This window comes from Nothobranchius furzeri, chromosome 18 (genome assembly GCF_043380555.1).
Source record: "Nothobranchius furzeri strain GRZ-AD chromosome 18, NfurGRZ-RIMD1, whole genome shotgun sequence".
In the NCBI taxonomy this organism is placed as follows: domain Eukaryota; kingdom Metazoa; phylum Chordata; class Actinopteri; order Cyprinodontiformes; family Nothobranchiidae; genus Nothobranchius; species Nothobranchius furzeri.
The window spans coordinates 35,876,747-35,901,281 of record NC_091758.1 but is presented as its reverse complement, the minus strand read 5'-3'; the positions used below and the strand labels follow the sequence as shown (position 1 = coordinate 35,901,281).

General features: G+C 43.5%; 1 protein-coding gene across 7 annotated transcripts in view; it reads left to right on the top strand.

Annotated features, from left to right (window-relative positions):
* ralgapa2 (Ral GTPase activating protein catalytic subunit alpha 2) overlaps positions 1-24,535 on the top strand; it is a 126,731-nt gene that overhangs the window by 86,757 nt on the left and 15,439 nt on the right. For all 7 annotated transcript variants that reach the window (XM_054741500.2, XM_054741503.2, XM_070546715.1 and 4 more), the window contains 7 exons: positions 770-944; positions 2,771-3,596; positions 5,754-5,825; positions 6,600-6,723; positions 8,145-8,300; positions 10,817-10,975; positions 15,045-15,172. In XM_054741500.2, the coding sequence (XP_054597475.2) occupies positions 770-944; positions 2,771-3,596; positions 5,754-5,825; positions 6,600-6,723; positions 8,145-8,300; positions 10,817-10,975; positions 15,045-15,172 (1,640 nt within the window). The remainder of the gene's footprint in view (positions 1-769; positions 945-2,770; positions 3,597-5,753; positions 5,826-6,599; positions 6,724-8,144; positions 8,301-10,816; positions 10,976-15,044; positions 15,173-24,535) is intronic.

Here is a 24,535-nt window from a genome sequence, read left to right as displayed (position 1 = left end):
TCCCCTCCCCTCCCTCCTTACCTCTCCACCGAGGAAGCTCTTTGGGGCTTTGGTGTAGCAGCTGTTTGGTTCAGGTCTTTTCAGCATCAATCCGCCAATCCACCCCCCACCCCCCGCGCACTCAGAGGGCTGCTTGGCTGAAGCATCCACATACTGTCTACATTGCCCTACACAATACTGTTTCACATGACCAGCCAGCCAAGTGTGTGTATGCGCCTGTACTGAATGGGATTAGCCTTTGCATGGCTTTACCCAAGTTGCTTCAGTCTGAATGAGATGCACCCTCATCTACATACATTTGGCTTCTATCCCCCGCCCCGTACGCGTTTGTATCTCCACTAAGGTTTTACATGATACAGGTGTTTATTTTGGGGAAGCATTTATGTTTGTGGCGAGAGCTGAGCTCAAGGATAATGTCTTAATTAAATCAAACAGTGTAAACCTGTCCAATGGCTGTAATCAACTGCCCCAGTGCGCCTTATCTAGCACTGCCAACGGATGCTCTGCCATCTGTTATGTAGATCGATACACTCACACATCACAGGAGAAATGGATTAGTGGCAATAAAGCACCCCCCCCCCCCCCTGTCCTTTCCACTTTTGCCTTATGATGTAAATAGACCATGTGATCCAGAAGCTTGTCTTGCTAAAGCAGTTCTGCAGGAACATCTCTGTGGGGTTTTTGCCCTGTTTTGCACATAAGTTCATCAAAATTCCACAAAATGTTGCGCTTTTCATTTAATTAATAATAATCTTCTTCTGTTTCTCAGGTGCTGCATTGCTGTGTGTCTGGCTCTAACCTGCACACACAACAAAGCCACTATCTCCTCAATTTGTCTGATTTGTCTAGTGACTATGACCTAATGTTAGGTCAGGTTAAGAACTGTGAGACACCGCCATCACAGACCCCCTCCGATATTAGCAATCTTCTCACTGTAGCTGAAGGTAAGGACACCCAGTCATTTTCCGTCTACAAGACCGATGTGTTGGTTTGTGTGGTAGTTGTTCCAGTAATTAAAGGTCTAATTCGCTCGTGTTTTTCATAATTTGCTGTGGTCTTTAAGAGTGAATGTTTTGTGGGCAGTTTTCTGTAGAAAATATGCTCTTGTGCTCCTGTTTCATGGCTAGAAATTTATCGGAGGAGTGGGTCGGCAGATTATGAGTTTGTCTCATTAATATTAATAGTATGCAAATGTCTCACCTCTGATTGGCTAACAGCAACACAACCCTTTTTCTGTCTTCGTTAACAAAACTCAGAATACAGTGAAACTTTTTTTTTTCCGGATAAAACATTATCTTCACTAATACGACTAGCCTGAACAAGTTCTGTTATGTCGTGGAGTTGCAAATGGTTAGCTTCTACTAGCCGAGAAGCAGCTGCAAGCCAAACCAAGGTGGGTGGGGCCATGTATATAAATTTTCATTGAGACGTCTGAAAAACTGTCTTTTTCCAATCCGACCATTTCCTGTCTATTACCTTTCTGTGACTGATGCAAGTAATAAGGATTGAAGATAATTTTTACGTTCAGAATGCATATAAAATGCAGCGTGACCAATCAAATAAAAAAAATTTTTTAAATATTAGTAATAATGAGACTTTTAACTGCATCAAATCCAGATGATCACCATGGTCATTATCCCCACCCCACTGCCCTCACATATACAGTATATAAAAAAAAAAAAACAGCAAAATCCCAAAAAGGTTACAGGTAAAAGCAAACTTAAGTAGCCTGTCCATTTGGAGCCGCTCCATTAGATGTCAATATCTCATTAAAAGTATGAAAAGAAAATCAGCCATCATGGGAAATGGAATTTTTGCATTAGTGGTCAGTCGTAAAGAGAGAGCCCATTATGGAGTATTAAAAAATGTTGATTCTTTTTTTTCTGTTTTCGGCCTTGTGATTCCATTAGTCAATAAAGTCCCTTCCGGTGTCCTTATCTTCTAAAACGCATAACAGACCAAAGCGGACCACAAACATCTGCTGAAACGGTGCAGATATTTAAACAGAAGCTTCTTGTCTTGAAAATGTCACCATGCACACCTCTGCATTTTTTTGTTTTTCATGGTGCACTGCTGCACAGAGTCTTAGCAGAAATAACAAAACACTATCAAAAGGGCAAACCAAAGCGTGCCGGCCTAGTTATATTCATGCCCTCACCTCATATTGATCAAGTCACATCAAAGGGCCAGCGCTTCTCTAATGCAGCTTGGCCTGCTCTCTAAAGAGCTTTCTCTACTTTGATGGGGGGATGATGGTATTGATAGCACTGTCACAATGCAAAAGTGCATCTTCTTGTTTTTCCCCGCATCACTGCAGAATAAAGCTCTGCATGCCTTTCACTTGGGAATGAAAACCTGTACATTTACATAAATGCAATCCACCGAGCAGTGTCCTATTCAGCAGCCTGCAAAGATGGTCGTCCTCATTAGCACTTGGCCAGTCTCAGAACCCAGAACTGATCCATTGTAAGAACGCTCAATGGGCTTTGCAAAGTTGTCTCTTATGATTAGATGCTACCTACTTAGAGGTGTGCTGGCCAAGCTATTGTGAAAAATAAATGAACCACCCCTATTAATACTTATGAGAAAGATTTGGCTTTGCTTAAAAAGAGCTGATCGAGATGATGGCATGTCTACACACAAATGAAAGGCTTTTAAAAGATGTTTGGCAAATTGTGCACCGAGTGTGATATCAAAGGCTTTGCATGTGCTGCTGTCTTCTGAATCCCAGTTTTGTTTCACTGTTTTGTGTATCTTTTGATCCTGCCAGAAAAGCGTCGTCGAAACATGGAGCTGATACCTCTGACGGCGCGGATGGTCATGACTCACCTGGTGAACCATCTTGGCCACCATCCTCTGAGTGGTGGTCCCGCTCTTCTGTACAGCCTTGTGAGCGAAAACCACGACAACCCCTACGTGGAGTCGTCTGAGCTGTCCTCTGAGGTCTTTAAAAGCCCCAACCTACAGCTGTTTGTCTTCAACGATAGCACGTTGGTGTCCTACCTACAGATCCCTGCTGAGACACCCACTGTCGGTCAACCCCCGCACCCTTCCTCACAAGTTCGCGTCATTGTCCGGGACATCTCGGGCAAGTATTCCTGGGATGGCACAATCCTATACTGCACCACACAGGAAGACTTTGACGATGCGGGGGTCTTTGATGCTGTCGAGTCACCTATTTCTAAAGCTTTTAGCACACTTGGCAGAAACCAGCCCGCCTCTCCAACAAAAGGACCACACAAATTCCATTACTCTGACTCCCTCTCTAACTGTTCCGAAGACGAAGAGATTGATGATCTGGATAAGCTGCTGGAGGACCTTAGCCACAGCAGCCCAGAATGCCTCTCTCAGCCACGACTCAAGCTCAATCAACCAGCACCCTCACCTCACGGCATGAACTTAGAACAAGAGAGCACCATACTGGAGGCCATTCTCCGTCAAACTCACCAGGAAGAGGAACAAGTGAGGAAGTGGGATGCTGATGTAAGCTTTCGGGCTGCCTGCCAAAGGGAGCCCTCCTACCAGGAACCACAAGCTCCATTCTACTTCTGCCGGCTGCTGCTCAACGATCTTGGCATGAACTCTTGGGATCGCAGGTATTACTAGTAACTGAAAATTGCAGCAACCATAATGAAAAATTTGCCTTTAGATTTGAAAGAAAAGAGATGTAACAAAGTAAGCTTTAAAAAGGGGTCTATTGGGTTTGCAAACTAAATCCTAAAAGTGCACCAACATCCTGGACTTTCAGATTCTTTATCTGCTGTGAATTAAATTCGAGAAAACATCAAATGCAAAGATTAGATGCGTTTCCATTATAAGAGTTCTGGGAAATTTCTGAGATGGGGAAGCTGACAAGGAAAATACGATGGCTTGGTCCTCTCAGCCATTGTGTAGCCATACGAAATCGGCCCTTTCAAGACTTTGCTAAGACGTCAGCATATTGCAACCAATTCGGCAGTGAAAGACATCACTGATTAGAACCAAAATCCAACATTATTAACATTATGGTATTCTTTCAAAGTACCGTATGCCATAATTTAATCCATTCAGGGGATGAGGAGAGCGGCTGTGTGACTTAAAAGGTGGCGTTCAAAGACCAGAGACCACAAAGCTGTAATAACTCGCATACAACTCATGTTTTCATCTTTGGGAGTTTGGAAACACAGATTTTAAAGGAGCGTAAATGCTGCTTTTCCTTTTATTCAGTTTTACCACCAATTCTTCCAGTTTTACAAATGCTGGTTGTCAGTATCTGCTAAAGTTATTTTCTACTGATTTACAACCAGTCAGCATGAATTAACCACAAGTTCTGCCCATTGACCCTACTGGGCCATTCCTGAGTACATACCCCTGTAAAGCTACTCGGTTGGTCCCAGAAGTAGCTCGGAAAGTGATCTGTTTGTGCAGACCTTGTGAAGTGGAGACAAAATGTAACAATCCGGTAGGGCTGGGAGATATGGCCTTAAATCAATATCACGATTTATTGAGGATTTCACCTCGATAACGATAAATGGACGATAACTACCGGTATGTGCAGAAACAAAAGTAGTCCTCTAGATGGAGCTGTTGCATGGATTACGCTGAGTCACATTTTTACGTGACTCAAGGTGGTACCGCTTCTTAACTCATTCACTGCATTTTTTTACTGTGTGGGCATCAGAACGAGCCCCCGCACCTTGAGAACAAACATCTTAGCTCTAAAGCCGATCTTCCTCTACGTATGTCACACGTCACGTGATCAGGAAGCAGAAAATCCATGTGTTAGGAGATCGTTTTGGGCCACTGCTGTAAAAAAAAGTGAGGAGCGAACCGGAAAAGCTTCTGCCGATCACAATTCGACAACGGATTATGAAAGAACGGATAACGCTCAAAACGTGCGGATTCTTCCTGATGTAAGAGGTGAGTCTCCACTCTGTTTTGGTTGTTTTGGCGTCGACATCATCCTAGCGCGCAACGTTCTGTGACTCTTAAAAAAAACAGTAAAAATGGTGAGAAACGCTGGCAGCAAAGGGCTTTACCGATCAGGAAACAGCTGGCAGCAAATTAGTTAAAGTGACATGAACGTTGCTAACCTACACACATCTTTTCATTTTTTTTATTATCTAATTTATTGACATGGGAATAACGATCTCGATAAGCGTCAGAAATGTTGATAATGATAAATGTTCGATTTGTTGCCCAGCCTACGATCCGGTAAAATTACCCGGAAGTTGTGATAGTGGAAACGGGACTAATTATGTGTTTTATACAGTTGACATAAATTAAATATTGAGTCTTTTTTCTTACTGGATCTCCTTTGTGTTTTACGGAAGACCAGATTTTATTTTGGTGATCTCTTTTTCTGCTGCTTAATAAAAAATCTAAAACATTCGCCCATTTAAAGCTTCATTGTAACTCAGCCGCTTGCTTGTAAGTTAAAGAGAGGCGAACTGAAGGCACATTGGAGTCTGCGGTGTCCTAATCTCCTCTCAACGGGGTAAAAGTGCCCAGCTGTTTTCACTAAGGTCTCCAAAGCCACATCTTTGCGGCTGTGCCCTGTAAATTAAAAGCTTACACCTCTTAATAAAACACACATACACACACACACACCTCAACTAGGAGATTGGGTTTTGCACCTGTGCCTGCTTTGCTTTTGGTAATCAAAACCGTATGAAAACTTCAGGCAGATCATTATCCCGCCGTGGGTTTACAGACACCTGAATTGTTTCTCCACAGTGTTTAAAATTTCTTATCTGATGATTGTTTTTATGCAGGAAAAACTTCCATTTGCTGAAGAAAAACTCTAAACTTTTAAGAGAGCTGAAGAACTTGGACTCAAGGCAGTGGTAAGGTTTTTTTTTTCCTTGTGCCCAGTGAAAACGAGGCTTTGCATCACGTCTGTCTGAGATACCAGTGAACACACAATTGCCTGTAATTCAGTAACAGTTTTCTGACACACCTGTTTGAGCCCAGGTGAAAGCTTCTTCAAACAGCGCGTGATTCCTCTCTTCTAACCCCGTCATTTTCTTCATGCCAGACTCTTTTAACCACAACCCTGAAAACCACCTGCCATCGCTCTTGTCGTCCTCTTTCTGTTTTCCCCTCTTCTAATCAATAATTTCATCTCATGCCACCAATGACAAGAACCTATTAAAGAATTCCTCTTGGGATGGAACTGTTATTTTTTCGGACAGACGGACTTTGCTGGACAATAATAACAATCTTTGCAGAAGCATGCAAAGTGCCCAAAACCTACCCCGACACCGTGCACTGCCATGGCAACAAGGGGAATAGATGAGGAGACTTTGCTGCCTTCTTTTCAAAAAGCATGTTAAAGCTGACAAAATAGTGAAGAAATTTGGCAGATGTGTGTTTTTTATCCCCCTGCTTCTGATTTTTATTCAGCAACTTAATTGTTCCTAACCACACAGCTTATCTTTTTTGGCAGGTGTGGGGTTTGGAATGTGTGGATCTTCACGTCAAAGGAATTTAGTTTAGAAAGATTTAAACAGCATCAAGCTTTTCAAGTTCTGCCACATTTGCTAAATTAGCTCTTTCATTGTTTTTGTTCCCTTATTTTCTGTTTTTCTTTCCCTCAATTTTGTGATTTATTTTTGTAGCCGGGAGACGCACAAGATTGCTGTATTCTACATCAGAGAAGGTCAGGAAGACAAGTGCTCCATCTTGTCCAACACTGCAGGCAGCCAGGCCTTTGAAGACTTTGTTTCTGGAGTTGGATGGGAGGTGCAAACAGTAATACCTTGTGGGGGTGTAACGGTACCTGTTCGGATTTTTCGGTGCGGGGCAGAGACGGACTGAGATCCTACACGGGTGTGTCACTGCACTTAAGCCAGCAACACATGCAGCCGTGTCCAAATTCAGGGGCTGCATCCTTCAAAGGACCCAAACTACCCGGTTGACGTAAGCTGGTGTAGGTACCAAGCATCGGGTCCTTCGTTGACCAGGAACAATGGTAGTGAACGGCAGTGAAATTGGAAGGTCCAGTCTTAAGATTATTCCCACCTTTACCTCAGTTTATGCACTGTTGCTGAGCAACCACGACAGTGCATAAACTGAAGTTAAACTCAACTTTACATCAATAGAACCAGCTCAGTGGCCTAGTGATAGTGTCCACCCTGAGCCTGGGAGATCAGGGTTCGATTCCTGGTCGGGTCATACCAAAGACTATGAAAAATGGGACCCAATGCCTCCCTGCATGACACTCAGCATTAAGGGTTGGATTGGGGGGTTAAACCACCAAATGGTTCCCGAGCACGGCTGTGTCTGCAGCTCACCGCTCCCCCAGGGGATGGGTCAAATGCGGAGAACAAATTTCGCACACACATCAGTGTGTGTGACAACTGAAGGTTGAACGAACCTGAACAAGGCTACAAGCTGGAACTCTCAATGATGCACTTAACCCTTTGATGCATGAATTATGAAATATTCAACCATGATTTTTTTACCATTTTTTTCATTCATCTTTAGCTGTGAATGAAACAAATTTCATATTTACATATTTTTGTAACATTTAATTTACAAATTATTTACTACATGTCCACCTCAGTGGACAGCGTGCATTCTGAACATGAAATATGTTGGTTTGACTTATAGTCCAAATGGAGGGGCTCAAATGCAATAAAGTCTTCAACAACTGTGCTTAATAGTAAAAATAAATAACAATTCTGAGTACCTGTCCACTGTAGTGACCATTATGCATCAAAGGGTTAAGGAAAAAAGAATTAATTTCCTAAAGATGGACACTACTTCTCTTTTTCAGTAGTCTGTTCTTTCAGTTGCAGTAGTGTTGATGTTTCCTTAAATGAAAATACTTGAACTGTTAAAGGTTTTGAATATTTTATTGCATACATTTGTATGTTAACTGAGGATATTTTGTTGGAGAATTTACTGCAAGCGAAGTTTAATTTTAAATGTTAACAAAGCTGGACCCGTTATACAAAAAACCTTTTCTTCACTCTGATCCCTCACCGTACTGAAAATGAGCCGAAACGTGACATTAAAGCCAAAGTCCCACCAAAACCGGGATTTTCGGCATACCGTTGCACCCCTAATACCCTTAAATCAACTTTATGCCCAGTCTGTGTAGAAATACACTCATTTCCACTCATAAAATGCTAAACTGTGCGGTAATCTTTGTCCTTCAGGTTGACCTGGCCACTCACTGTGGCTTTATGGGAGGTCTCCAGAGGAATGGCAGCACGGGCCTAACCGCTCCTTACTATGCTACCTCCACAGTGGAAGTCATTTTCCACGTGTCCACACGTATGCCATCTGGTTCCGATGATAGCCTTACCAAAAAGGTAAAAATAAACCCTCATTTTTAAGTGTTTCACTTGTCTGTGAATAATTCTCATTAAAGTAAATGCAAACCCAAATGCTTAGTAGATAGTGACCAACGTAGGTGCTATTTTACACATGGGATGCCGTGAAATGGCTACACAGCCATGCCTGCCCTGAGCAGTGTGTTGTGTAGCCTTCGGCTCTGTTAAGCTGTGATCAGGAGGTGTGACTCCAGAGTACGGGCATTGATTAGTGACCCTTGTCAGGAAGGCCTGAGGAGTGGAGAATCGCAGGCGCGTGAGTGAAGAGAGGGCATGTGCTGCTGTGGTAATGACTATGATTCTTCCAGCCCTTGCTCCCCTCCCTGTGTGCTGTGACCAGGGCCTGGATTCAGCCATTAGCTCTCCCTGCTAGGGCAGGCGCCGGCCGGATGCCGGCAGGATCCTTTTATCCAATTCCTGCTGCCGCCACAGGAGCAATCGATTGGGTTCTGCAGTGGGATTCTAAGCGCTAGTGCAGTAGTAGCAGTTAGCACGAAGAAATGAGCCGCAAGGCCCCTGCTCGCGCTGCCAATCTTCTCATACAATACCCTGCTGGGAGGGGAAATTCATCAGGCTCTCTTATATCCAACCACTGTACTAACCTCGACAGACTTTCTCCCTCTCGGTTAAAAAAAAAAAAAGTGCACTACTCGTTCCAAACCCGTCCTGAATCTGCTTCAAAACCCACAAAATGTCGTTTGTGGAAAGAGTTTGGCTGAACGTGACCAGAGTGAGACGCTGGAGGGTGCCTGTGCTCGGAGGAAGCGTGTGGTGCCACTCCACTTCCATACATTTCACCAGAAAGTTCTGTAATTGCTCAGGCTCACCTTGCTCGGATCCCCACACCAGCCACAAGTCTGACAAAAATTGGGTGGCTGGCTGCAAATGCTTTACAAAACGAGCCCAGGGGGGAAATGGTATGAAGAATTGGAATGAGGCAGGCTTTGTCTTTGTCTAAGTAGGATGTTTCTCTGTCAATTTAAAAATAACACTTAGTCCAGCAGTCACCCACTTTATGGCTTGTAACCATAGAAGCGTACCGCGAGGGGGAGATGGACGGGGCAGCTCTCGCTGCGCAGACTGGCTGTTTTAAAGATGATGAAAGGAGGGAAACACAAATTCCTGAATCGAATTTTGGATTTTTGGGACCAAAGCAAGCTGCAGCAGTGGCAGCTGGCTTCAGTAATGGGGTTATGGAAGCGACCTGCGGGGTTGGGGGGGTCAGGCCATGTAGACTTATGCGCCTGTGTGTGAAAGGGAAGGAGGTAGACGGGTGCCTTAGCTATCACACTCACCCTCAGGCACTACAGCTTAACTGGGCTGCTGCAGGTTGTTTTTATAAGGAGTCTCTTTTGTTCTGGAGTCCTCTTATTTCAGTGTGTGTGGAGCCCACTGGCTGGATGGGAGGTCAAAGAGGGATAATTGGACAAGAGCCTTTGACTTGAATCACATTTTATTAAAGAAGTCTCAAACATTTTGATGTGATTAACAGGGGGATAAAATGGATCCGTGCAGAAGATGATTGACTTGAGCATAAGCATCCTCATTAAACTTGTCATTCAGCTCCTCCAAATGCTAATATCTTAACCCAAATTAACATCCCAGTGTTAATTGTCTGCTGCAAATGCATATTCAACATTTTCTCTGAAATTGTCCCAGTGACTGACCTGTTAGGTACCTGCTGATCCTTGGACAGACACACTGAACTGGCGAGCCTCAGTAATCAGCATGCCGTGGATTTGTTTAAGATTACCGTATTACCATAATTAAGGGCTTATAATAGAATGTGCTAATTGCATTTTTTGTTGGCGAGGGCATGTTTCTTAATGGCTCATTAGGCCAACAGTACATTGGCAGATGTTTTCTTCAGAGTAGAGGCTCACTTTTCAGTGTCCATGATACACTAGAAATTAGTTGCTTGTTCAACATCACTGGTCTACCAGCTAATAGGTGATCTTCACTTGCCAAGGACTGTTAATCTGTTTGCTTTCAAATAGGGTACACCTGTTTTGCCTCTTCTAAAGTAGCATCAGCCCATTTCCTGCTGTTTAAGTGCATCTTCTTGTCCTGTCCAGTTTCATTTGTGTTTATGAATAGAGTGGAAATGGGAAGCAATTTAAACTCTGATGTGATGGGCTCTGGCTAATTGGATTTGAATTACTTTTAAAATGCTCAATTTTTGTTTATTTTGTGTTTGCTTTTTGAATATGTAATAAAAAAAACTATAAAAAGAAACAAAACCAGGACTTGTACGCTTGAGGACAAAAATAAGTTTATCTGCAAACGAGCACTTTGCTCTTGCATCGCCTCCATGAAACCATGAACCATGTCCTGCTTTTGGGACACCTTTACTCAGTTACCTTCCTTCAGAGGTAATGAGGGACGAAAGGGCTGACTTGATAATACCAGTCTGGTGTCTTCCTTCATTACCACTACAGTGAACATGACATGCACTCGCTAGGCTCTTGATTAGGACGATTTTGTTTGTTTGGCAGCTGCGTCACCTGGGCAATGATGAGGTGCACATCGTGTGGTCTGAACACTCCAGGGACTACCGACGTGGCATCATTCCCACTGACTTTGGAGACGTGCTCATTATCATCTCCCCAATGAAGAATCACATGTACTTCATCCAGATCATGAAGAAACCTCAGGTAAATCCTTGTAGTTGGCAGTCGTGTCGGAGGTTTTAAAGTTGGGGCTTGTATTTGGTAATTGTTCTGTGGTGGATAAAAATATATTTAAAAATTGGAAAATCCAAATTTTGGTGTTTTCTTTTAAACAAAATTAAATAGAGGGAGAGGGGGGGAGAGAGGGAGAGAGAGAGGGAGATATTGAGATATCGAGAGAGTGAAGAGAGGGAGAGAGAGAGTGAGATATCAAGAGAGTGAGTGAGTGAGAGAGTGAGTGATATAGAGAGAGAGAGAGAGATCAAGAGAGTGAGTGATATCGAGAGAGTGAGAGTGAGTGATATCAAGAGAGTGAGAGAGTGAGTGATATCGAGAGAGTGAGTGATATCGAGAGAGTGAGTGATATCGAGAGAGTGAGAGTGAGTGATATCGAGAGAGTGAGTGAGAGAGTGAGTGATATCGAGAGAGTGAGTGAGGGAGTGAGTGATATCGAGAGAGTGAGTGGCATCGAGAGAGTGAGTGAGAGAGTGAGTGATATCGAGAGAGTGAGAGAGTGAGTGATATCGAGAGAGTGAGAGTGAGTGATATCGAGAGAGTGAGTGATATCGAGAGAGTGAGTGATATCGAGAGAGTGAGAGTGAGTGATATCGAGAGAGTGAGTGAGAGAGTGAGTGATATCGAGAGAGTGAGTGAGAGAGTGAGTGATATTGAGAGAGTGAGTGGCATCGAGAGAGTGAGTGAGAGAGTGAGTGATATCGAGAGAGTGAGAGAGTGAGTGATATCGAGAGAGTGAGAGTGAGTGATATCGAGAGAGTGAGTGAGAGAGTGAGTGATATCGAGAGAGTGAGTGAGAGAGTGAGTGATATCGAGAGAGTGAGTGGCATCGAGAGAGTGAGTGAGAGAGTGAGTGATATCGAGAGAGTGAGAGAGTGAGTGATATCGAGAGAGTGAGAGTGAGTGATATCGAGAGAGTGAGAGTGAGTGATATCGAGAGAGTGAGTGAGAGAGTGAGTGATATCGAGAGAGTGAGAGAGTGAGTGATATCGAGAGAGTGAGAGTGAGTGATATCAAGAGAGTGAGTGATATCGAGAGAGTGAGTGACATCGAGAGAGTGAGTGAGAGAGTGAGTGATATAATGAGAGTGAGTGATATTGAGAGAGTGAGAGAGTGAGTGATATCGAGAGAGTGAGCGAGTGAGTGATATCGAGAGAGAGAGAAAGTGAGTGATATCGAGAGAGAGAGATAGATAGATAGATACTGACCCGGTACCGACCGATGTGGGCTACAGAAGTCTGTCTTTTCAGCTGCACAAACTATAGTTTATCAAAATGAACACAATCCATAACCAGCAAACACACACACACACTGACTCGATAACATGACCTCTCTACCCTAAAACTACCCACTCTCCACACTGAGCTGAGGCAGCGCCTAGCTTCTAACCGCCTTTGGTTACGTCAGAGGTTCAGATTTAGAAGAAAGAGCCTTTTTAGAAGTTTTGATGAGAAAGGACACTTTTTACTAGGAAAAACTCTGCTGTTATGCATTTTAAAATGAAATATCCACAATAAGCATTTCAAATAGTATTTTTGGGCAGTATTTTAAATGAATTAGAAAAGAAATTTAACCTGCAATTTGCTCTTTAATGTAAAAAAAATCAGTTGGCAACAAAACAACAAAGCGTCAGCAGTAAAATGTTAATTTCCCATTTTAAGCTCGTTTTTAATACAATAAAAATGATTTTGTAAATTGTAAATGGCCTATATTTATATAGCACCATCTAAAAAACCCCAACCCATCCCCAAGGCGCTGTACAAATCAACACTCTTTCACCCATTCATGTTCACACACTGGTGGTGAGGAGCTACACTGACCGAGGTGAGGATGACACACAGTCGACACCGCCGATTTCCACCACCAGCAGGTAGGGCAGGTAAAGTGTCTTCCTCAAGGATGCGACAGACTGATTAGGGCACAATCCTGCAACCCTCTAGTTAGGAGGCAGGAACGATACGGTCAAGCTAATGCAGGGTGCTTGCACAGATCCCAAAAGTCTTAAAAAGTCTGGAATTTTGAAACGTTTTACCCCCAGACTTTCATTCTTGAATTCTGTGTGCAAGTCTTAATAAAGTATGGAAAAAATAATGAGATATAACTTTTAACAAATATACAGTATTATTTACAGTTGTAAATGTACACCACTAAAGCTAAAACCACTAAAACATGCGGACACACCCAACCCTAGCCCATTAAATTTGTTTCTATCAACGAAAAGCTGAGATTCTCTACATTCAGAATCGATATAAGCTGCACTGTTTGCCTAAATAGCTACAGAGCTATGTTCATTTAAGTTATGATAATAAACACAACTGGCACAACCTCAACCTCTAAAGTGGGAAGTAGTAAGGAAGTATAAAAGTACATCAAGTCAAGCTTTTATGGGAAACATATTCATGTTGAAAATGTCTGGAATTTTGTTTTAGACTGGAATGTTTTCAAAATAAAATGACTTGTTGATAAAAATCCACACGTAATTTATTCAGATTTTTGCTTTTAAGCCAAGTAGAAAGGATTCTTTTATTTATCTCTTCTGTGAAGAGGCTGGTTCTCATTTTTGAGACGCTTAATAGAAAAGTTTCCTCCTATGTCTCCTTCGATTGTTCGCTATGAAGAAACGGTGATACTTCCCGCTGCACGCAGACAGCGTGGTGCTGCGTTTATTTCCTGTCTCTGATAGTGAGTGTATTCCCTAGCTGCAGTTTTCTTCTCTTACTTGTGGGTGAATTTTATAGGATCTTTCTGTCTGAAGGCTTTCAGCCTCCCCACATCCACTCCAGTGGTGCATTATTACCCACACTGTGGGTATGTACTCTCAGAGATGGTTACTGCCCTTTGTTGGCCAGCTTTCATCTTGGTTACTCCATAGCACTGCTCTCCATGTGTGGCCTCCCAGAGGACATGGAAATGTCTGAACATCTAAAGCCTGCCACCACTGGCTTCAGATGTTCAAGCATCTACACGATTTGCATACTTTTATTATTATTGAAGGGATGTTATACTCTTCTATGCTTGGATCTTTTAATATACAAATTATCACCAAATGAAAAGTTACATTAAAAAAATAAACAAAATCCAAAAGATTGAAGCAAGAAGTGGTGTTTTTACTTCAGATTTATTTGTCTCGGATCTAAAAATAAATAAGTAAATAAATAAACTATTATTAGTAATCTTCTTAAAATAATGCGCTGATCTGCAGAATTTTTTTGTCCATACTAGTGACTCTAAAAGTCGAATTTCAGCAGGTTTAGGGAACATTTTTTACCAAATTTGTTTACTTTCGTTACACGTTTATTGTGGGAATGACCGCTTACCTCAATATGATCAGAACAATTTGGGAATTTTCGTAAAATTTCAGAAACACTAATGCAGAAACATAATATTTTTGCCACAGGAAAGAAGAGAAGCTCCTACCAAAACATCTCTCATTTTTATATATTTCAGATGTATAGAAATTGGCAATTGCACCTGCCTCTAAGAACCTTCATCTTTTATTTACTGTTCCACAGCGATTAATTATTTATATCTTGAAATAAATGTGTTTGTTTAATCTGATTGAAGAGGTAAACTCTTTATACTGCAACGTTAAAATCAGCAGAACCTTTCAGAACGTCTCCGATATCCACGTCAACTTCCAGGTCAGTGACTATTGAGCTTCGGTGATTAAGGGCCCCTTCCAATATGCATGAGCAGACGCGTGTACCCGCACACACACTCGCACTGTTGCTAAAATTCATATTGCTTCTTTGTATTTGCTCAGCAGCTCAATATGAAGGCATTGTATAGCATTGATTGTCATTTTAATTTCATTTACCTAACATTGATTCCCATTAGATATGTGTAGTTGTCATGCAAAGTTGGGTGAAATTCAATTTCAACTTGAAGCCGTGCCCTAAACAGATGGAGCAACCGTTTGGAAGAAGATGAGGATTTTTTTAATCACCCCTGTGTTTTCGTCTAAACTTCTGTCATCAAACTCAAATTAACTTTTGTGTCGGGCTGTTTTGTTTACGCTGTGGTTTCTTTTTTTCTTCAGGTTCCTTTCTTCGGACCTCTGTTTAATGGCGCCATTGTCACCGGGACGCTGTTGCCAAGCTTGGTTCGAGCCACTTGTATAAATGCCAGCAGAGCTGTCAAATCCCGGCTGACTCTCTACCAGAGCTTGTATCCTTTACACGTCCAAACAGCTGTTTCATGTGTTCTTCGCTACCCCTCTATAAAAAAAATCCGCTCGTTGTGGGAATGCTACAAATTAGAGCAGATCGCGTGTTTGTATTTTTAGAGTGATTGGGTTAGTTGTGAGACATCACTCAAAGGAGCCAAAAAGCCTTGTGGTTAAATTCACTGGGACATGTGGCGTGCATGTCGTGTTAGTCAATGTACACAGCTGAGTGCTGACAGTGATCTTTATGAGCCGCCTGATTTACATGCAACTATTAGGCCGGGGCTGTTTCACGCCCTGAAGCAAAAATGGGAGGTTGTGTGGCTGTTTGGGGTTCGAGCACCGATAATGTGTCATCATCTATCACTACCGTTTTATGGAAGGAAACGAGAGCCAAAATAAGAGCACCAGGAGCAAACACATGTAAGTGCGCACATACACACACACACACACACACACACACACTTGCTTCCATCCCTCCACCCTTCCAACAGTGTGCCGTTACGAGCCTGACTCCAGCTGTAGTTGTCAGTTGGTTTAAAGCGAGTGTAATTACCAGTGGAGATGAATTAGCATGTGAATGCCAGCAGCATGGAGTTGGGGCGGTGGATTGGGGGTGGGTGGTGGGGGGTGGGGGGGCAGAATCGGGATGGCCCCTTGAGGGCGAAACCTGATCTCCCTCAACGCCCGGCTCCTCCTCGGACAGCATGTACAGCACCGCCTCACCAGAGCCACGCTGTCCCTCTGGCGGTTGCTATAGAAACCTCCCTCAAGAAGGCATCATTTGGAAGGAAGTGTGGGATCCGTTGGATTTGGGATTCCAACGTTTTTCCAAACTGGGTTTTAAAAGAATTGCTGAGTATGTTTAGTCACGCAGCACAGACTAAACGGTGGTGCTACACACCGAGTGGCCTGTGTGTAAGTATGCATCCATCTGTACGTCTCTCACAATGCATCACATTGCGTCCCCCTCACCCCGGTATCGGGCTGTGTCTGTGTGTCCCTTGGGGCATACTGAGTGACAGATGTCTGTTACCCAACGCCAAGTGAATTAGCCCAGTGTGGCTCTCAGTGCCAGAGCCGGGGGTGGGCCTTGCTTTGCCTGTGTGAGCCGTAGGGAGATGGGCTGGGGTGGGGAGGGTGTTGCTGGAGAGAGGGGCGAGTAACAGGCCTGTGCTGAGCCGCAAAGCTTCACCTGGCATTCCTCAGCAGAGGAGCCGAGCAGTCATCACAAAAGCACGATCTCTGGGAGGAGATAAGCGCTGCCTCTGGAGCTCTGGCACCGACGGGCTGCCAGGCCTCGCGTGCTCCAAGAGAGGAGATGAATGAGTGAGCCAGGCAAAGTGTTTCGCCAATATCTGTATCTGCATGTCTGCTGGGCTAGAGTGCTCATCAGGACAGTGGCAAATGGAAAAACCAAAATGTTTTGTGTCGTAAATCAGGATGCTCGATGTTTTCTCCGGCTTTCTGCACTTTGCCCTCCCCAGTCATTTTTTGCAGGTTGGAACAATGACCCACCTTGTTTATTTTTTTTTATCCCAGGAAGTGTGTAATTTTTTTGTTGTGCTGGATGAAAATCCTCATCCTTAGTTTACCCCTTCACAATGCCTTAACAATCCACCGCCCGCTCTCTGCCTGTGAGACCACTCTCCAAGGTAATTAGAGAATATTTCTTCAAAGAGAAGCTACATGACCCCTGTGTATCCAGATAAAAGGCCAGTGTGGCTCTGCAGCCCCCTCTCTCGCTCTGTCACACGGCTCGAGAGGACTCCAGCAGTCTGCTGCAACGCTCACAGAATCTCTCAAGCTAATAGGATTTGATATTGAAAAATATCCACCAGCAACATTGTACAAAGTTACACACAGATGGACAACACTGTTTATTTTTTTGTTTATTTCAGATGGATCCCACCCCTTTTCTTATATTCTTCCACATTATGTCCTGCTTCTGCTCCGTTTTTTCCACTTCCACTGATTTGTTAAATCGGTATCGGCCGATTTTAGTCCTTTTTTAACATATCGGTATAAGTCCGATGGGCTGATATTAACATTTATTTTCCATCTTGTTGCTATTTGCGTATGTTTTCAGGGGGGAGGTATCGTTGTCAAATGTACCAAAATATAAGTTATTTATAATACTGGTAAATATCGGTTATCGGATATAGCAGCAGCATATCCTACATCCCAAATCTGACTCTAGATATACCTGACTCTCACTCTTTGACACGTTTAGTGTCGATGTAGTTCCTTTGTCAGAACACACTGACCTCATACCATAAAGCATCTTATCACAAGCTTTTAACAAACAACTCATAAATAGATCATTTATTATTCATGTAGCCTGATAGAAAAAGCAACTGGTCCATCGTTGTGGTCGTCCTATCAGCAGCTTCTGTTTTTGCTCCTCACTTCTTGTGTTGTCAAACCACAAAATGTTCTACGTAAAAAGATATTTTCCTGCAACTAAACAACAGTTTTATTATTTTCAAACATATTATTTGCATTAGCTGATGTCATTCTGTGATTTTCTAACATAAAATGATGGGAACAAATGTAATCTATGGCTTGAAGGAAATGATGAGTTTGGTTGGGTCTCTTGAGCCTAGACTGTCACAGGATGAGCTTCCTGTCTGATTCTGTTTACTGTAAGGAGAAGATCCTTCATACTGTCACTGTGGAGTAATGTCCACCTCCAGATGGTGGGATTCATTTCTTTCTTCAATAAGCACTTGAGTTTGATGTGCCCTCCGTCACTTTTTGATGATGGGAGCTGCTGGTAAAGGTAAAACTTGTTCTCTTTGTGTGCATGTGTGTTTGTGTGATGGCAAGTTGCTAATAGGTGAGACAGTGCAAGACTGACCTTGATTCAGAGACATAGCCTCCCTACTGGACAGAATCAATAGCTTTTGCACACTGCCCCTCAGTCCCCATCCTTTTCTCTGACACACAAGTATACACACACCCACACACAAGCACACACACACACACACACACACACACACACACACTGATCCATCTCCAGGCAGCGATCAATAACCATAATCTGTTTCTGCCCATCGCCAGTCATGCGAGCCAAGCTTTTAGGTGGTGTGTGTGTGTGTGTGTGTGTGTGTGTGTGTGTGTGTGTGTGTGTGTGTGTGTGTGTGTGTGTGTGTGTGTGTGTGTGTGTGTGTGTGTGTGTGTGTGTGTGTGTGTGTGTGTGTGTGTGTGTGTGTGTGTGTGTGTGTGTGTGTGTGTGTGTGTGTGTGTGTGTTGTAGCAGAAAGAGAAGAGGAAGGTTTGATTCTTTTCATTGGAAAGCTCCTGAAGTCTGACTTGTCCTCTTCCCCACCAGAGCATATCTGCTCCTCTCTGGATTGCACATCGTTTCAAAGAATGTATACGGAAAACAAAGTGTGCGATATTCTGTACACACTCCTGAGTGTGTTGCTGCTTCGTCCCCAGTCATAATTATTACAGCCTCTGTGCGGACGGGCGTGTTCTCACACCACTTCCCAACAAGTTATTGTCCCACTCTGGGCCTGTCTTTGTCTGACCCCAACCTTTTCTTTTGAATACTGTAAAGTTCTCCACCTAGCAGAGATGAAAGTGTGCCTGCATGCGTGATAGGGTGTAATGAATAGGATCTGCCATGTTAGTGTTGTCTCACATGAATTATTTAGCATCGCTGATAGGTCTAATTTGCCAGCTGTTGTGCCATAACTGTCAGCAGTCTCATAGATAATACTCAGCAGTCTACATCACTATGGAACACAGTGCTTGACTGGGCACAGTGAGACGCCGAGCAAGTCATTATATTCCGGGTTCATGTAATGGTCTGCGCTGATGCGAGTTTAACTAGCCCACTTCCTGTTGGTTGGAAACAGCTGACCAGCAGAAATAATTTGTTCTGTACCGTAGCAGTGGAAGAGCACCTCTTTAAGACTCACCTGGATTTATGTGTTGTGGTTTAGGAGATGGTAGGAGATGAAGTTGGGGTTCAGTTGTGGGATGAAGAGTTGGCAGAGCTAGTTAGGGCGGAGGTTGGCGTTGGCTTTGATAGGGTGGTTGAGAGTTTATGCATTATTTGGAGGGCTACTAATGGGATGGGGGGTGTGGGGGGTGGCAGGGGCTCCTCACTCCCCCTCTGAATCTTTTAACCTAATCCCATTATCAGTGTAGCGCACTGCCTCCCCATCTCTTCCCCTCCTTATCCCTGCCCCCTCCTACCCCTCTCTCCAGCTGACCAGCTGTTCCTGCCGGGACTCACGACAATGTCCGATGTGTTCAGATCACTGAGTACCCCCCCCCCCCCTCCCACACACACACACACACCCTCCCGTTTTGCTTCCAATGCACACTCACACACAAATGAACAGACCGTGCACAACCAAAGCAATTGCCAAGCCCATTGCTGGAGCGTAGAAAGGCCTAGGAGGAGGGTGTGTGTGTGTGTGTGTGTGTGTGCGTGTGCGTGTGTGTGTGTGTGTGTGTGTGTGTGCGCCTGCGTGTGTGTGTGTGTGTGTGGAGGGGGCAAGCACAGGCCTGTCAAACCCAGAGCCCTGACTCAGGAGGCAGCCCAGCTCGGATGGCATATGGCGTCTAGCTTCATACAACATGCAAAAGTATTCTCTCCCTTTATACTCCCCCCTCTCCCTGTCTCCCTCTCCTGCTGCTAATGCAAAATGACTCATAGCATTACTCTTTTTTTTTCTCCCCCCCTCACACACATTAGTTCCTCCTCCTCTTGCCACCCAGCCTATAACAAAAGGTGTCCACTGCATGGCACCCACACCCTTGAAAAGCCCCGGAGGCCCAGCCCAGTCTGCACTCTGGGGTCTGAGCTTCACGGGGGCCACCCCTTTTAAACACAGGTAGAGCTCGTGGAACCAGACGGCCAGCAGCAGGGTCCCAGAGCCCTGCCTGGGGTAGCATACACACACTGCTGGTGTCAAACTGTTGGGTTATTCCAGGTTCGGTTTATTGTCATTGAAAAAAAAATAAAATTGGAAAGCACATATTATTTAACTCCAGAATTTTGCATGAAAGAAAAAATTCAAATGTCAGCCTTTCATCTTAAAATTTAATTAATCTTTTAGACAAGCAAGAGATGGCGTAATGCACCGTGTCATTTTTCCTTTTGCATAAATGCTGAATCAGCCCACCCATTCTTACTGTTTCAGTTAAAGGGGAGTAGACAACGGGTGTCTCAAATCAAATACAGGCGGTCAACTGATGGTGAACCTTTGTAAACTGGAGGTTTTGTTGCTCTGAAAATGAGTCCTTCACGGAGAACATTCAGTACAGCTGCCTCACTTTCCCATAAGTGGATCTGCAGGCAAGTTCACCCTGAGTTCAGGCAATGGTCGGAGTAATTAGAGAGTGAAAGGAGAAGAAAAATAAAAGGAAAGACAACTTTTCAGATTCTTCAGGCCTCAACATGTTAAAAATGCACTTCTACTATTATAAAATAACTCTTTTTAAAAAGGTTGGAAGAACTTTTTGAAAGGTGTACGAGGGGAAAAAAGCCTCTTATTTAAAAAAAATTGCTGCACTTTTTGAATTTGCAAAGTTGCATCTAAACAAACAACGAATATTGTCGGTGGACCTTCAAAGTAAAAGTAATAAATCAGAGTAAAACGGTTGAACTCAGCATTATCTTTAAAGAAAGAGAAATATGACCAGGCATGGCAGTAGAAGGCTAATGATTTGGGCTGATTTTTAAACCACATCCCATTTTAATGTCAGTGTTCGTGCTTTTCTGCCTAAATTTAATTACGAAAAATTCTTCTAAACAAAGTAAAAGCACATTTCTCCGAACTTTGGATCAGTTTAATTATTAATAATGATTGATGATGTAATTCTGTGAGTAGGCACTTTTCCTTAGCCAGCTGATATGAATGGGAATGACCATGACAAGGTTGGATCCAGATTTTATATTCATATAGGAACAAAATATTCGATTGAGAGTCCCTGCTGTAAACCGCATGGTGGAGGGTGTTTAGTGTGTTGTTGCCGTTTGCAGCTCAAGTGTAAAAACCTGTCTATCCGCTTTAGGTGCTTAACATCCAGCTAGCCGTTCCATCTGTTACCCTTAGCCCTGTTTAATTAATGAACTTTCTTTTTCCACCCCACAGCCAGCGAGTTCAGCACTAAAGGAAAAGCTGTTAGTCCTCTCAGGTTATCATGTGTCACCCCCCGTACACACACACACACACACACACACACACACACACACACACACACACACACAACTCGGAGCAGTCTCATTGATTAGTTATGTTTTGTTTTCCCTTCTTTTGTCTCAGGGTTCTTGAAGGGAGGGTTAATGAGCGTTCCTGGCAAGTGGTGGGGCTTGGAATCTGGTGATAATTGGGAATAATTTTGTTGTTGTTGGTTTTTTTCCTTTTGTGAAAGTCTTGGCAAAGACGTGAATCCTCGTGCCACCATGCGTGTTTGTGTGTTTGTTTGGATGCGTGTGAATGAGTCAGAGGTGTGGTTTGTTGCATTTTGACCCCACTGCTTTCTTGTTGTTCTTTGGGAGCAGCGAATTTATGACGTTCTAACGATTGACCGTGTCACCATTCATCCTCAAGCCATCCCTGTTCAACTCTTGTCCTTTCCTTGTGTTACCAGCAAGAAGTCTCGTCTTTTTTTGTCCCTTCTTCCTTCCGTTCCTCTTGCTACAAGGCAGTGAACATCCCGTTGTCCAGCTAAAGCAGCCCTCTTTTGTTCGTGCGGCCCTTTTTATCCTTGTGCTAATCGCCGTGGTCGTGTGCCTGAGTTGGACCCCATATTTCACGCTCGGCTCTCCTTTGTTTGACACACCACCCCTGATAAGAATCCCAATTCTAGGGCCTCTCTGATATTAAAATCCAGCAGCGGAGTAGAAAGAGCCTTCAATCATCCATTATCTGTGCTCCAATGATTACTATTCAATCTCCCAGGGTCCAGTCTCCTCATCAGCGGCCCCAGAGCTGAGGCCGTCCCCTGAAAGAACCCACATCCCTTAACGCCTGTGTCACATTCAAGCATATCCATAGATATTTCTGATGCCGTCTTGAGGCGGCCTCAGATTGAGCTGCTGGGAAATGTCAGTGAAATGTCACTCGCCGTACTCCGCTGGAATCTCTACGTCTCTGATGTCGCTGCAGGGTTTCAGTCATTCTTTTGAACATGTTTGATTATTGAGCATCTTTTTCCTAAATGTCCTTTTTTTTTTTCTTCTTGTCACATGCTCTGACTGCGTATTTTAACCAAACTGCCGTCCTTTTTAATGCTGCAGACTTAATTGGCTGTGTTAAGAAGGAATCAGTTGATTATTTATAAGTTCCACGTTAATACCTCTTTATATACTTCAAAGGCACTGTCTGCATCTCCGCTGGCCTGTGGCTATTGTTTTCTTCCAGAGGATGTCCTTGTCCTCTCCAGCATTTGCATTTTTGCACTAAATGGAATTTTCTGCATTGACAGACAGACGCGGCAAACAAAGCAATAACAAAAACAAAACGTTTAAGTGTGCATCGCTGTGCATTGTCCGCCTCTTCTTACAGAAAGCAACCTTTGATGTGTTAATACTGATAGTCTGTCTTTTATGGTCAAGTGGTGGCTGTGGCTGAAAGGGAAGCAGGGAGAGATACAAGCTTAATCTTTCAGTGTCTCTCCGCTGCAGAAGGCTGCAGCAATGCTGAGTTTGATGTCCAAAGAGAAAGCTTATTCAAAGAGGAAACACCTGCTACATCTGCTAGCAGTAGTGATCTTATTTCTTAAAGACATAAGCCTATTTGTGTCCTGTAATAGCATTAAAAGTGAGATGCATTAAACTAATTACTACAGTTTTTTCTCTTGTCGATTTGCCCGAGCCTTTTTTATTTGTTCAGATATAAAAAACTTTGCTCATCCACTTACCTAATGGGTTATTTTTAGGCAAACAACAACTCTCAGTACCTTTGTTTAATGCAGCGTGCAGATCTTCATTAGTTATGTATAGCTTCTAATTACTATTGATGAGATTCTAGCTGATTTGGGTACAAATCTATAGCTTTTGTTATTCTAATGATTGTTATTTATCCTCAGATCTCCAAGCCAGGGGGCTTTGGAATGGCGTTTTTCTTACAGGCAGATACAGTTGGGCTGCTCCGGCGACACCCACTTGTTTTTGTATCAGCCGACTGACAAAATCCAGTTTCCCTCCCCCCACATCATCACCCGTCTGCGTGTATGTATAGTACTTCCCGCTCCTCCATCTGCTTTCGTCCACCCATGAAAAGGCCCTTTATAAGCTGCAGGATACACAGTTGACGTGCTGTAAGCCGCGTTTTACACAATCAAGGCAGAACACCAAACTTGGAACCGCGAATCCACGGGCCTCAACCCCTCCCCCAAGCCTGTTTCAATTATGCGGGGTTTCTGTCAGGAATCTTCAGCAGAATAAGTTTTACAGCAACATTGTCTCCATCGGCCATTTTTACAATAAAGGCCTCCGAAGTGAATGGGCTTCCATGCTTGCCTGCTGGATGATGGCAGGCTCCTGATTAACCCTGGAGTGACTAGCTAATGTCATTGAAGGAGGGCCACCTGGCTGTGGGACTGTACAGTCAGCTGCCACTGAAGGGCCAGAATAGGAGACGACCAGGTGTTGGGCTGCAGCCCCCCTAATTGTTGCCATGTAATAGCCTGCTTGACTGCACAATATAGCCCAATGGCGAGGATTAGGGAAAAGCTGTTGCCAACACAGAAGTCTATTTTCTTCTTTGCTTAAGTGTGTGAGTTTCCTTCTGTGCATATGCTTACGTGTATACATCTCCCTCCACTGTCCTCACCCATTCAAATACTAACAATGAGCTTTGTCTCGTGTTCCAGATCTTTACCCTTTCTGGATATAGACCCCTCTAAATACTTTTCAAGTTAATTTTTTTTTTAACATCAAGAAATATCTACATCCTGTATTTGGACCCTGCACCATTTCCATTGGCTAGGTTTATTTAGACTCTTATCGGCTTAATAAAACCTTAACGTCTGAATCGCTGAAAGATTTTTTTGGTTATCTCCAGTATTGCATGTCATTATCATTCTCGCTAAATGCCTGTCTTTTTGCACAAAGCTAGGCAGGCTAATTGGCACAATGAACCTTTCATCTGTGGGGCAGTGAAGGAGCAAGAGATTTTATGTCAAGCATGTCTTGGCCGAGAAGCAGACATGCTCGGCATTAATGCATCGCGGTTATTCTGTTGCACATGCCAACAAGCATCATTAAAATTGCAGAAGCTTCTGCTCATTTTGTTTTAATAGTTCATCAGCGCTTGTCTGAGTAATGTTATCGTAGGGTTAAAGTCAGAGTCATTTGGCACGACCTATAGTTAGCGCACCACTCTGGTAATTGAAGTG